This window comes from Dromiciops gliroides, chromosome 6 (genome assembly GCF_019393635.1).
Source record: "Dromiciops gliroides isolate mDroGli1 chromosome 6, mDroGli1.pri, whole genome shotgun sequence".
In the NCBI taxonomy this organism is placed as follows: domain Eukaryota; kingdom Metazoa; phylum Chordata; class Mammalia; order Microbiotheria; family Microbiotheriidae; genus Dromiciops; species Dromiciops gliroides.
In genome coordinates, this window is record NC_057866.1 from 234,603,443 (window position 1) to 234,618,289 (window position 14,847).

At 38.6% G+C, this 14,847-nt stretch overlaps 1 protein-coding gene across 1 annotated transcript in view; it reads left to right on the forward strand.

Annotated features, from left to right (window-relative positions):
• The window catches only part of SLC9B2 (solute carrier family 9 member B2), a 43,280-nt gene that overhangs the window by 10,992 nt on the left and 17,441 nt on the right, over positions 1–14,847 (forward strand). The window contains exons 4-7 of the mRNA XM_043969511.1: positions 2,947–3,117; positions 10,107–10,249; positions 11,010–11,137; positions 12,885–13,060. Of these exons, the coding sequence (XP_043825446.1) occupies positions 2,947–3,117; positions 10,107–10,249; positions 11,010–11,137; positions 12,885–13,060 (618 nt within the window). The remainder of the gene's footprint in view (positions 1–2,946; positions 3,118–10,106; positions 10,250–11,009; positions 11,138–12,884; positions 13,061–14,847) is intronic.

The window sequence follows — 14,847 nt, forward strand, 5'->3', positions numbered from 1 at the left end:
TCAACTTTCTTTGTTTGCTCATCTTGCTGTTTTTTACTTGACTTTTAACTCCCTCTTACAGTGGGGCCCTACTTCCAAGCTACACTGTCCCAAGCTTCAGAGGGTTCCAGGTGCTTTGGTTTGAGGGAGAGCAGGTTTTTCTCTCACCTGGCCTGTTCTCTGGTCTGAAGATAACCTTAAGCCAACTTGCTAGTTAACCATTCAGCAGAACTTTGTGTGCTGTGGTGGTTCTTAGCTTCTGACGAGCCTGTGCCACTCCCTCACCGGGGCCTCCCACGGCTCATGATTTCTTCCTGGTTTTCTCGGCTGGGGTGGGGTAGCCAAATTCCTCCTTGGGTCCTGCAGACACACCTGCCCCCCACTCCCCCCAGTCAGCCCTCTCACCTGACTGTAAGTTTAGTTCCAGAAGACACCTGTGCTGCAGCTGATTTGGAGGCTGGGGGTAAGTTCCTTTTGCACAGCATGTCTGGGGTCTCTGTAATCTTTTTTACAAATACTCGAGATCATTAAAAGAAGTGTTTGCTTTCCCAGAGACAAATGAGAATATTCTTTTCCTTGTTTAAATTATATTTCCTAAGCAGCAAAATATGAGATGACTAAGTGTCCCATGAAGTGGCATTTCTTATTGCCTTTGGGCATTTGGACACATGGTAAAACCAACTCCACCAATTCTTTTGTTTGACTCTCCAAGGAAAATCTGCATGCCATCCTTCTATTCAGCTGCAGTTTCGTCCGTCTTCTGGTTTCATTTAAAGTAAGATTGATGTGATTCAGTGTGTCCAGTGATAGTCTCACATTTACAGTACCAGTAGCTTTGTTGTTGTTTATAGAGTCTAACATTTATGTGGCTTTGTTTCCTCTCATTTTAGTACCCTCTGCTATCTTTTCCCCTTTCTGCTACTGTTCTTTCAGAGGTGAAAGGGGGCTACACAGTTGTTGTTGCTGTTCATTCATTATTCAATTGTGGCCTATTAAAGGGTCCCCTGAACTTGTCTTTTTGAGTTGCCATATTTTCTAGAAATACTGGACCCAGAGAATGCAGGAAGCCCTGAACTTGTCACGGATCACCCCCCACTCCCACCCCCATTCCCAGCTGACATGTTTGCATCCCAAACTGGACTCCTTGTATATCCTTGGGAGGCAAGACTGGGTGACAGTCTTCTTTAGACTGAGGAACTGCTTGTGCAGCTGGGACCCATGAAGATAAGTTGACCATTCAATCTTCATAGTTTAGCAGTTCCCAAGGGAAAAGAATGTGGCTTCTATGCCACCTTGCTCCTCCCCTTCTGGAGGGGTTTTGTCCTTTTTCCCCACCTTTACTGCACCTTTCCCCCCCCCATACCATGCCCCTTTAGGTGGAGATTCCTGGTATCTCCTCCTTCCTTTGTCCTGCTGTTATAAAAATACAAATTTCTCTATGGATTGTAAACTCTTTGGGTTCTACGTGCATGTTCATTTCCCTTTTAATACCTAGTTTCCACCTAAGTTTCATGACATTGTAATTGCCTGTTGACAGTCCAACTTCTCATGACCCCATTTTGGGTTTTCTTGGCAGAAATACTGGAGTGGTTTGTCATTTCCTTCTCTAGCTCATTTTACAGATGAGAAAGTGAGGCAAACAGGGTTAAGTGATTTGCCCAGGGTCACCCAGCTAGTAAGTGTCTGAGGCTGGATTTGAACTCAGGAAGATGATTCTTCCCGACTTCAGGCCCAGTGCTCTGTGCACTATGGCGCCACCTAGCAGCCCCGGTAATGAGGCCATTTTGAATTTTTCTGTTCCATACACACTTGAAGTATTGTGAGTACAGAGAACCAGTAGATATAAGTCTTGAAATTAAAACTAGCTTTCCTCAGAGCACTTAAAGATATACCATATCTTATATGAACATTAACACGTGGTCTACCACAGCACAGCCACAATTAGTGGTAAAGAGAGTTGGCAATCAGCCTCTTAAGCACAACACACAGGAGGCACCATAAGGAATATTTTTTTGTTTTGTTTTGTTTTGTTGTTTTTTAGTGAGGCAATTGTGGTTAAGTGACTTGCCCAGGGTCATACAGCTAGTAAGTGTTAAGTGTCTGAGGCCAGATTTGAACTCAGGTCCTCCTGACTCCAGGGCCAGTGCTCTATCCACTGTGCCACCTAGCTGCCCCAGGAATACTTTTTTTTTTTGGCGGGGCAATGGGGGTTAAGTGACTTGCCCAGGGTCACACAGCTAGTAAGTGTCTGAGGCCGGATTTGAACTCAGGTACTCCTGAATCCAGGGCCGGTGCTTTATCCACTGCGCCACCTAGCCGCCCCCAGGAATACTTTTTAATGTTTCCTTTTTTTTGGTGAGGCAATTGGGGTTAAATAATTTGCCCAGGGTCACACAGCTATTATTGTTTATTTTTATAAATGTAAACACATCTCCTTCCCAAAATTCCTTTTCTGAGGCACGAAAGAATTTGTTTCTGATCAGTCAAGTCATAAATGTTACAGTGAAAGCAGAAAGACCACTAAAGACAAAAATATAGCCACAATTTTCAGGCCCTTACTTGTTCAAGCTCTGGTTCCCTAAAAGAAATTGAATTATACTTGGGGGAAAAAAAGCCAGTTGTAAAAATTTAATGCTGTATTGCTGGCTATTCCCTTAGCTTATCCTGTCCTTTTACACCTTCACACATTTGCATCAGTTTTCCCTCATGCTTGAAAGACTTACCCTTCTTATCTCTGTCTGTTGAAATCCTTTCTAACTTTAAGACTTGTGAGAAATACCTGAATGTTCCATAAAGCAGACATGCTTTTTGTATCTGTTGCAACATTTATGAGCCTGGAGAGTGTGGGCCAAATTTTCTGTTAAAAAAGTTATCTTCAAAGTTATGGCATGGAAGACATACATATTTTATAGCATGAAGTAGCTATGGCAGAATACTACATGTATTTATTTTCCTGATTTATTACAGTTACCATGGTGGTTCTTGTATGGGCTGTAGTTTGGTCAATTACTGGAAATGAATGTCTTCCTGGTGGAAACCTATTTGGAATATTAATCTTGTTTGTTTGCGCTGTCATTGGGGGTAAACTTCTGGGACTTGTCAAGCTACCTACATTGCCTCCACTACCACCTCTTCTTGGTAAGTGCAACATTTTCCTTTATTTTTATCTATGTGAATTTTAAAGATTTGATAGTTTAAACTAAAGAATGTTTGAATGTAAATGTTTATAGGCTCTGTATAGAACCATGCCTCTCTTGTATCTTGTGATCTTACTGTTGTTATACATAACAACTTATGTAATATTTTGATAATGATTCTTGATGGAGGAAGCTAAAAGGGTTAACAGATAAACTAAGACCTGAGTTAGCCAGAAGGGTTAACAGAGAAACTAAGATCTAAGTAACCAGAGGATTCAAGTCTCTATCAACAAACACTATCATCAGAAGCCTAAGGAAACAGTAACCAGGGACCATAAACCATTAATAGCCATTAATATTCCTAGATGACAGGAAACAGAAATTGTACCTAGAAACCAGATCTTAAAGTAGAGAGATATCCTAAACAGAGAGACCCTTGAGGTCTGACAAATTTAAACGTGTTTTAGGAACATGCACAGAAAGACCAAATGTGTCCTTTAAGTTCACCTTAAGACGTTTAAACCCCCAAACACACCCCTAGTGAGAAAGGTGCCCACCTTGGGGAATGTCTTAGGACCCCAGGAATTCCAATATAGGATGTGAATCTCCCACAAGGAAGAGATTAAGATAATGAGGAAATAATCTACTTTTCTCAATATAAATAGAAGCATTTTCATTTCCCCATTAGAGACACCTTTCTCCTTTGTGGTGTTCTCACTGTGGTCACCACAGTCTTTTAATTAAACTTGGAAACTGAGTCACTGAGCCTTGTAATTCTCTGGGACGCCTCATGATCAGTTTGATCCATTAAGTCCATCTCCACATCAATTCTCAGTTAAGAAAAGTTTATTAGATGATCTCACTGAGTAGATATGCCCCCCAAATATTCTTTATCTGGTCAAGTTATGGACAGTGCTTTTTTATATTGTTTCTTGCATGACAATGGCAATATGTTGTTGTTCAGTAATTTTTTAGTTGTGTCCACCTCTTTGTGGCCCCATTTGGGATTTTCTTGGCAAAGATACTGGAGTTGTTTACCATTTCCTTCTCTAGCTCATTATACAGATGAGGAAACTGAGACAAATAGGGTTGTTAACCTGGAGATTAATGAAACGATCAATATAAGGTCTTTAATCAGGGCAGAGAAATTATAGCTCGGGGTATCAAAAAGCAATTTGCTAGGCATACCCAAAGATGAAGACTGAGGACAGGGTTTATGTGGGGTAACAGAACAAGGGAACTTAATGTAAAATGAACCTTTAACAAAGGGAATTGTTCTTGAATTAAGTATAGAAGCTACTTAATTCTAAATAGAAACTACTTGATGTATATGGACCCTTTTGCAAGATAACCTAAAGTCCAGGAAGTAAGGTGGGGAATCTTTGGGAGGGTATAGTTTGTTTGGGGGAGATCCATAAGACAATCAAGAGTCTGGAACTGATAAAGGTTGGTCAGCCCCAGGCCAATGAATGGCCTGGGAATGGGGAGTAGCTGGGGATCAGTCAGTTCTCAGTAACTGTAGTATACTAAGGGTCCAGTGACTTGCCCAGTGTCACTTGGCTAGTCAGTGTTTGAGGCCAGATTTGACCTCATAAAGAAGAGCGTTTCTGACTCTAGTGCTGTTATTCTAACCAGAGTACCACTTAGCTGCCCTTTCAAAGTGTATTTATATTAATTCAAAATCTTTACCTAAATTAATTTCATCTCTTTGCCATTTCCACCCTTTGAACTTGAAACATATTCCAGAAAATGTATTAGTTATGAATCAAGTAATGATGAATATTGTTTCATTTCTCTTGGAAGATAATAGATTATGAGAAAATTGAAAGCAAAAACCTACTGAATTAGGGGCAGCTACTTGTCACAGTGGATAGAGCACCGGCCCTGGATTCAGGAGGACCTGAGTTCAAATCTGGCACCAGACACTTAACACTAGCTGTGTGACCCTGGGCAAGTCACTTAACCCCAATTGCCTCACACCAAAAAAAAAAAAACAAAAAAAAAACCCTCCAAAAACCTATTGAATTAATTTTATTTTCGTTTTTGTTTTTTTTTAGTGAGGCAATTGGGGTTAAGTGACTTGCCCAGGGTCACACAGCTAGTGAGTGTTAAGTGTCTGAGGCCAGATTTGAACTCAGGTACTCCTGACTCCAGGGCCGGTGCTCTATCCACTGCGCCATCTAGCTGCCCCCTATTGAAGTAATTTTAAAAGCTAGGAATTCATTTTTTAAAAGCAAAGAAAAAAACTAGTTAATTTGATTTTTAAAAAGAAAGAGGGAAATCAAATTACCAGTATTAAAAATGAAAAGGGAGAATTTACATAAATAAAGAAATAAAATAAAGAAGTAAAGAAAATTATTAGAAACTATTTTGCCCAACCATATGGCAATAAAACTGATGAATGAAATGAGTGAATATTTACAAAAATATGAAATACCCAAATTATGAAAAAGGGAAATAGAGAAATTAAATAATCTGAGCACCAAAATAATAATAATAATAAATTGAACAAGCCAAATAAACTCCCCAAGAAAAAACTCTGGGACCAGATGGATTTATAAGGCAAATTTTATCAAATATTCAAAGAATAACCAATTCTAATTTATAGAAAGTTTTTCACAAAACCATTTCCTTTGGTAATACAAAGATGGTATTATTACCTAAACCAGGGAAAGTCAAAACCAAGGGAAGAAACTAGATAAATATATTAGTAAACATTTATGCAAACATTTTAAATAAAATATTAGCAAAGAGGCTATAGCAACAATTCACAATACACTATGATCAGATTAGATATATACTAGGAATTCAGGATTGATTCTTTTTTTTTTTTTTTTTGGTGAGGCAATTGGGGTTAAGTGACTTGCCCAGGGTCACACAGCTAGTAAGTGTTAAGTGTCTCAGGCCAGATTTGAACTCAGGTCTTCCTGAATCCAGGGCCGGTGCTCTATCCACTGAGCCACCTAGCTGCCCCCTAGGATTGATTCATTATTAAGGAAAACTAGAAACATAATTGACCAACTAGAGTTTATTTAAAACTAAAACTAGAATAATAAACTTGAAAATAATTTAAAACTAGATTAATAAAAAGTATATGGTCATATCAACAAACAGATACAGAAAATGTTTTTGACAACATACAGCACCCGTTTCTGTTAAAAACACTAGAACAGGGGCAGCTAGATGGCACAGTGGATAGAGCACCAGCCCTGGAGTCAGGAGGACCTGAGTTCAAATCCGACCTCAGACACTTAACATTTACTAGCTGTGTGACCCTAGGCAAGTCACTTAATCCCAATTGCCTCACTAAAAACAAACAAACAAACAAAAACAAACCACTAGAACAACAAAGCAATAATTTACCATTCCTTATATAGGGTCAATAGCATCTATCCAAAACCCAGAGCCAGCATTATATGTAATGGGGATAAAACTAGAGACTTTCCCAATAAGATGAAACAAAGCATCATTATTTTATGTAGTGTTGGAAATGCAATTAGATAAGAAGAAGGAATTGAGTGAATGAGCTTTGGAAAAGAAGAAACAGAGTTATCTCTTTGTATATGAGAAGGTTTACTTAGACAACCCTTGAGAGTCAACCAAAATGAATTAAAACAATACCCTTAGCAGAATTACAGAATATAAATAAACTTTTATAAATTGTCATCTTTTCTATGATCAACAAAACCCAGCAGGAAAAGGTAAAAAGTTATTTTACAAAATACTTGAGAATCTTCATATAGGAGCTATCTGAATGAAGCTGTAAAAAACTCTTCACAATAAAAAGGAGAGACCTAAATAATTGGAGAAGTGGGTAGGCTGAACCAACACAATAAAAATGACAATACAACCTAAATTAATTCACTTATTCAGTGACATACCATTCAGACTACCAAGGAATTAGTGCATAGACCTGGGAAAAAATGATAATGAAATTCATATGTAGGAACAAAAGGCCAAGAATGTCAAGGGAAATAATGCAGAAAAGTGAGAAAGAAGAGGGACGTAACAACACCAGACCACAAACTATACTATGAAGCAACAGTCATTAAAATTATTTGGTACTTGTTACAGAGGCCAATCAGGGGACCAAATTAGGTGCACAGGATATAGAAGCGAATGACCTAGTACCTGTTATATTTGAAAATTAAGATAAACTGAGAGACAATAGTCTGAACAAGATCAGTTTATTAGTTAGGTTTGCAATAACCAATAAATTGGGTCAATGGTTTCTTTTACTAGCCTACATATAGTTTTGGGAAGTACAAGAGAAGAATGGAGTTGGGTGGCTAGGGAAAAACAATGCAATTGGTTACAAGGTTGCATAAGGGGGTCATGGGATGAGGACAACATGATGGGTTACATCAAGAAGAATGGGCTAGCACCTATATGGGGACTAGAAATCACCCATCTCTGTTTTAGAGGAATCTTTGATTGATTTATGAGATCCATCTGTATCCTGAGGCAAGATAGTAGACCTGGGGTGACAGACTCCCTGGCTCCCAGGAAGGAGATGACTTTAATAGTACAAAGACAGGCAAGGATAGACATATCTTGTGGAATTGTACCATCAGCCTGTAGGCCTTCAAAGATAGCAAACGGGTGTCATGGAATTTTCCAAGAGCTTGAAGTTATGAGGAATAACATGTTTTCTTTCAACTAACTCAGAGGGAAGCTGAATTCCTGTGACTAAGAAATGTTCATTGTTTGAGTCTACCTGCAAGATTAGAGACGGTGGACCAAATTTCTTTGGATAACAAACCAGACATCCTTGAAGAATAGCTTGGTGGTGTAAAGATACCAGATCACACTCTCTGGTGTCCACCTGCCTCTTTTTTTTTTTTTCCCCAATTATTTATTTATTTATTTTGGTGAGGCAATTGGGGTTAAGTGACTTGCCTAGGGTCACACAGCTAGTAAGTGTTAAGTGTTTGAGGCCGGATTTGAACTCCTGACTCCAGGGCTGGTGCTTTATCCACTGTGCCACCTAGCTGCCCCTTCTCACATTTTCAACATTCATTTTTCTAAGATTTAATTACATAAAATTAAAAAACTTTCACCCAAACAAATCAATCCAGTTACACTTAGAAGGAAAACAGTTAACTGGGAAAACTTTTTGTTATATGGGTTTTCTTTTTCTTTTCTCCAGAGGGAAGAATGTCGTAGGAGGAAGAGACAATAAATTCTTATTAATTGAAAAAAATAAATTTTAGATTAGATTTAAATTCAATATATGAGTAACAATAAAGGCACTTGATATTTTGCCTACTCTTTATTTCAGCCTAGGTGCTTGTATATTAAGGGGAGTGGTCAGGCCAATTTCTGACAGGGAATAGATTCTATGTTAAAGAGTGAAGGGAGAGACCATAGGGTTTCCAGACCAAAAGTCATCACCTCAATTAGTGAGGGGAACTGGCTGTGCTGATAATAGTTCTAACCAGCAGCCAGAAGGGGTATCCTTACTGCTTAAAACTAGGATTGACATTTATCCTTTATAGACCAAGATTAGGCATTATGCCAGTAGCTTGACTGAAGAAGGAAAGGAGGCTGAACTATCCCCAAGTGCTGTTACAGTAAGGACCTCTTGGAAGAGACTGCAGACTAATGGAGAGTGAGCAATCAACCAGCCATCCAACATGTCTGGGAGATCCTCTGTGTTTGCCATTCAGAGCATAGAGCTTGCTTCTCCTAGTCGGCTCTCTCCAGGTCTTTCAACTGCTTGAATAAATCTCTTCTCCGTTCAGACATCATTCTCTCAGTCAGTCAGGAGTCACATCTCCCTCTGTGTTTGCAGTAGACAGACGTGTTACACAAATATGAGTAATCCAAAATACTCTGGCTCCTTTTAAACACTGGGTTTCCTAAGTCATGCTCTGTCACTCACTCAGTTTGGGTTTTGATTAATTTTAACTAGACAGAAAAATTATAATAATCCATTCCTATAAATTGCAGAGAAGATCTATAGAGAAGGGATGTACATTTCCAGTTTTTCAGGGAGCTCACATAGATTTCTTTTTTTTTTTTTTTGGTTGGGCAATGAGGGTTAAGTGACTTGCCCAAGGTCACACAGCTAGTAAGTGTCAAGTGTCTGAAGCTGGATTTGAACTCAGGTACTCCTGAATCCAGGGCCAGTGTTCTATCCACGGCGCCACCTAGCTGCCCCCACATAGATTTCTTACACTTAAGCCAAGAAAAAAACAAAAGCATATTGGATGAACTCCAGGCATTATGACTATTGGTGTATTTAAAAGGTGGGTTAATGGATAGAGGTCTGACCTTGGAATCAGAAAGACTTGGGCTCAAATCCATCCTCTGACAAATTCTGGTTGTGTAATCATGAGCAAGTCATTTACCCCTTGATCCTGCAGGCAACTCTCTAAGATTATAAATATGTTATAGAGTTGCTGATGTGCATGAAAGCAGGGAATTTTCATTCAGGGAAATGTCCCAAAAGTCCTTTCCAAGTCAGAATCCATGATCCTATGACAAGATGGTCTCTGTGGTCCCTTGAAGCTCTCTGGATCTTTAATCCCATAAGAAAACCCTTTCTAATAATTGGAGCCATACAACAATGGAGTGAACTGCTTTGGGACATTGTAGATTTCCCTTCTTTGAAGGTCTTCAAGCAGAATCTGGATGACTACTAGTGGGTACATCATAGTGAGTAAATCCTTTTGGCTACATGTTAGATGGCTACTGAGGTTGCTTCCAATTCTGAAATTCCATGGTTTCATAAATGAAAATTCTTCAAATTTTCTTTTTTTTCTCATATTAGCCCCACAAACTGGATTTTAATGCTTACTTTTAAAAAGTATTTAATATTCATTAAGGGTTCAATTTGTGTTAGGTACTGAATCAAACATGAAAAAATGGCTGTTGGGCATTGCTCAAATCATCAAATGCCTTTCTTTCATAATTAAAAACATCCTTAATTTTATTAGAAAACAAATTCATCTAAGAAACATTTGTTTTGTTTTGTTTTCTTTCAAGGGATGCTGCTTGCTGGGTTTCTTCTTAGAAATATTCCTGTCATCAGTGACCAAATCCAGATCAAGCATGTGTGGTCTGCATCTCTGAGAAGCATAGCCCTTGCTATTATTTTGGTTCGGGCTGGGCTTGGACTTGATTCAAAGGTAGGGTTGAGAAGCATAATTCCTAAAAATTGAATAAGACTTTTGTTCCTAAGTGAAAATGAAACATCAGAGTATTTTTTTTTTTTTTGGTGGGGGGCAATGGGGGTTAAGTGACTTGCCCAACGTCACACAGCTAGTAAGTGTCAAGTGTCTGAGGCCAGATTTGAACTCAGGTACTCCTGAATCCAGGGCCAGTGCTCTATCTACTGCGCCACCTAGCTGCCACCAGAGTATTTTTTTAAAGTAGTTGTGACTTCTCTTTGAATGAGAAGATTTCAGGTAGACTTAGCTTTAAAATGAGACTAGTTAAAATAAAAGTCTGGGACCCTATCTTACCAAAGTTTCCCCCATTTATGGTGACTTCTTGCTTCTTCTTTCCCCCTCCTCCACTCTGCAGTGATGTTGTTAATAGGCTCAGAGGCCAGCTCTACCATGTTCTCTTGGCCATGTCAATAAGTTGTTGAGTTCAGACAATCTCTGGTACTCCTAGAATATTCTTGCCACTTGTGGAGGTAAAGAAAATACCTCAAGACCTGTTCGTATCTCTACATTTAAAAACAAAACTAATCCCAATTACTTGGCCAGAGTTCCCTACAGACATTCAGACCTTCTCAAACTTCAGGACTAATAAAAACTAGGTACGAAGTGGAATATTAAAGTGTTCCCCCCCAAAAAAAAACAACCCAAATTAAAAACCATTGAATTAATTTCGCCAGTACATCATTAAAGAGTTATTTAAATGTTTCTTTTTCTATTTTAGGCCCTGAGGAAGCTGAAGGCTGTGTGCCTACGATTATCCATGGGCCCCTGCCTTGTTGAGGCATGTTCATCCGCTGTGCTTGCCCACTTCTTAATGCATTTACCTTGGCAATGGGGATTTATCTTGGGGTAATTTATTTTTCTTTGTCCTCTGAAAATAGGAAGGGATGTTTGGAACTTAAAATACTATCTGGTATTTAAATTTGTAGCTCTTTATAATTCCATAGAGTGTTCTTTCCATTTGAGTCAAATGTGCTTTTCCAAGAAGAAAAAGAAGAGGAAGAAGGGGAGGAGAAGGAGGAAGAGGAGGAGGGGGAGGAGGAAGAAGAAGAGGAGGGGGAAAGGGAAGAGGAGATGAAGGCTATTAACATAGTGCTTACTATGTGGTAGGCACATATTATTTTATTTAATTCTCACAACAACCCTACAAAGTAGGCTCTATTATTATTATTATTTTATATATGAGAAAACCTGAGGCAAACAGAGATTAAGTGACTTGCCCAGAGATGCATAGTTAATAAGCATCTATAGCTAGATTTGAATGCAGATCTTCCTGACTACAGGCCCAGTGCCTTTCTACTGCATCATCTAGCTGCCTCTGAAACATAAAAAATTATAGATTGAAGAGGTGAGACCTACCTAAATATACATAATTTAAAGTGTGTTATTTTCTGATTTATAATGTAAAACCTACAATGCCCTTTGCAGACATTATAGAAGTTAATCATTCAAACTGTTGGGGGTACTGGGGATTCTTAATTTTTCTTGTGTCATGGACCCCTTCAGCAGTCGAGTAAAGCTTATGGACTCCTTCTGAAAATAATGTTTTTAAATACATAAAATAAAAAACACAGCATTGCAAAGGAAACCAATTATATTGAAAGACAGTTGTCAAAATTGTTAAAAAAAAAAAAATCAGAGATTCCAGGTTAAGAACTCCTGTTTTAGTCTTCCCTTACATCCCAACATTAGATGGATCTTCTTTGGGGTGTTTATAAGAGGACGTGTACATGAATCAGTCAGGATAAGAAGGATTAAGTGGGTAATCTAGAGGAAATACCCATATTGATGAAACCTATAGATGTTGGGAAAGATAAGCCAAATCTGACTACAAAACAAGCACAAAGGATAATGCAGTGTTTGTCCCTACACAGTCCCCTGCCTGCTGTGATTTTACCATTTTAGCATTTCTTCCCTTTCTATTCAGTTATTAATTCTCATTATGGCTTCATTTTATACTCATTTTTCCGGGTGAGGGACTGAAAATGGTGTTATATCTCTCCAGTGAAAACCTGAGTTCAGATCTTGTCTCAGACACTATTAAGTGTTACACAGCTATTAAATTGTGCGACCCCAGGCAAGTCACTAATTTCTGCCTCAATTTCCTCCTCATCAATAGGGATAATAATAGGACCTGCTTTCGAGAGTTGTGAGGATCAAATTTACTGGTTTTGCAAACCTTAGTATTATGTAAAGGATAACGATTCTTCTTTTCCTTAACATTACTATTAATAATAATAAAGTAGGGGCAGCTAGATGGTGCAGTGGTTAAAGCACGGGCCCTCAATTCAGGAGTACCTGAGTTCAAATCTGGCCTCAGACACTTGACACTTACTAGCTGTATGACCCTGGGCAAGTCACTTAACCCTCATTGCCTGCAAAATAATAATAATAATAATAATAATAAAGTATATGGGTTTTATGATAGCTACTTTACTTCTATTGAGGGATTTTTTTTTCCTTAGCTTTAGATGACTGATATGGTCATTATTTTGACCACTATAGACTCGGGGATTTTGTCCCTGAAGATTTTATCTTTTCCTTTCACAACCATAATAGAATATTTTAACGAAGACTTGGAATTCTACCTGTTCAGGTTCGTTCTAGGTGCTGTCTCCCCAGCTGTTGTGGTGCCCTCAATGCTCATTTTGCAAGGAGGTGGATATGGTGTTGAAAAAGGTGTCCCGACTTTGCTCATGGCTGCTGGTAGCTTTGATGATATTCTAGCCATTACTGGCTTCAATACATGTTTAGGCATGGCTTTCTCTACAGGTAAATACTTAATAACTTGTAATATTCTTTGGCTCTTGAAATATAGAAAATTGTTACAAGAATGATTCATTCATTGTTTCTTTTATCTCTGATTTGACTTAATCAAATTCCCAGCTTCCAAAAGTATGATGCTAGAACAGACCAGAAGCAGCCTTGTCCATTTTTCTATCTGCAGCTAAAAGACTTACTTAAATTAACTGCATTAGTAGTTACCTTCCCCAGAGCAAGTAACAACTCATATAAAATGAGCTGTGAGGAATGTTGGTTTGGCCTGGATTAAATGGGCTAGGAGATATTACTAAAAAATGAATGAGGGACAGCTAGGTGGTGCAGTAGATAGAACACTGGCCCTGGAGTCAGGAGGACCTGAGTTCAGATTCGGCCTCAGAAACTTGACACTTACTAGCTGTGTGACCCTGGGCAAGCCACTTAACCCCAATAGCCTTACCAAAAAAAAAAAAAAAAAAAAAAGGAAAAGAAAGAAAAAGAATGAGAGCCCCTCCAATGCATTATTTGCAAGATTGCCTTAAGGCAGAGGTCTAAAATGAGTTTGAGCTTTCCATTCATTTTGACCTTATTTGGATCCTAACTGTGCTATAAAAGGGGAAAATGTTATCAAAAAAACAATTACTGATTGATTTAGCTCTTGTTAGAATTACTACTTGGTTATCAAATTAAAACTGGAGACCATTCAAATGTTTAGGAAACCTTAGCAAACTATACCATTTCATAGATTCTTTTTAATGATTTCATAATTAGGAATTAATTTAAGCCTATGATTTATTGAGTGTGATGAGAAGGCATAGTTACTTCCATGCCCTCTGTACATTCCAGTGAGAGAAGTGAAGCACATTATCTGAGCTTTCAGAGGTCAGTAATTCCCAGTCTTTGACCTGTTGACCATTACTGACCTGTTTCAGACGTTGTTTATACCTTTACATATGACTAATTGGCTAAACCTTACTTCCTTGTCCTCTTGGCTTATGATTTCATCAGTGTGGAGGAGTTACTTTTACGGAAATTCCCGTTATTGAGCAATATCAGCAGCTCCCCTGAAACCTAGTCTTTTTTTTTTTTAGTGAGGCAATTGGGGTTAAGTGACTTGCCCAGTGTTATTCTAAGTTTGGGATAGGGATCACTGGACCTATGACTTCATTGGTAAAGAAACTACCCTTACCTGTATAGGTTGGCACCTTCTCTGCCACTTAGTCTTGGAGGTTATCTATAGCAGGGCTTCTTAAACTTTTTCCACTAGCAACCCCTTTTCACCTGAGAAATTTATTTTTTTGGGGGGGAGGGTGAGGCAATTGGGATTAAGTGACTTGCCCAGGGTCACACAGCTTGTAAGTGTCAAGTGTCTGAGGTCGGATTTGAACTCAGATTCTCCTGAATCCAGGGCTGGTGCTCTATCCACTGCGCCACCTACCTGCCCCACCTGAGAAATTTTTAAAACAACCCCAGGTATATAGGCATATAAACCTATACATACTATATATTTGCTGTTGCCAAACTTTTCACAACCTCCACATTCAGTTACATGATTCTATATGGGGTTGTGACTGTTTAAGAAGCTTTGGTCTAGAGCATTGAGAGGCTGTGACTTGCCCAGGATCACATAGCTAGTAGGAGTCAGAGGCACGAATTGTGACTTCAAGGCTGGCTCAGTCTCTATTATGTCACACTGTCTTTCTATAATAAGTTATATATAATAATTCATATATTATGATCAGTACAATATTTGTATTCATTTCACCATAGACCAGTGAATTTGTTTTCTTTTTTAGGCA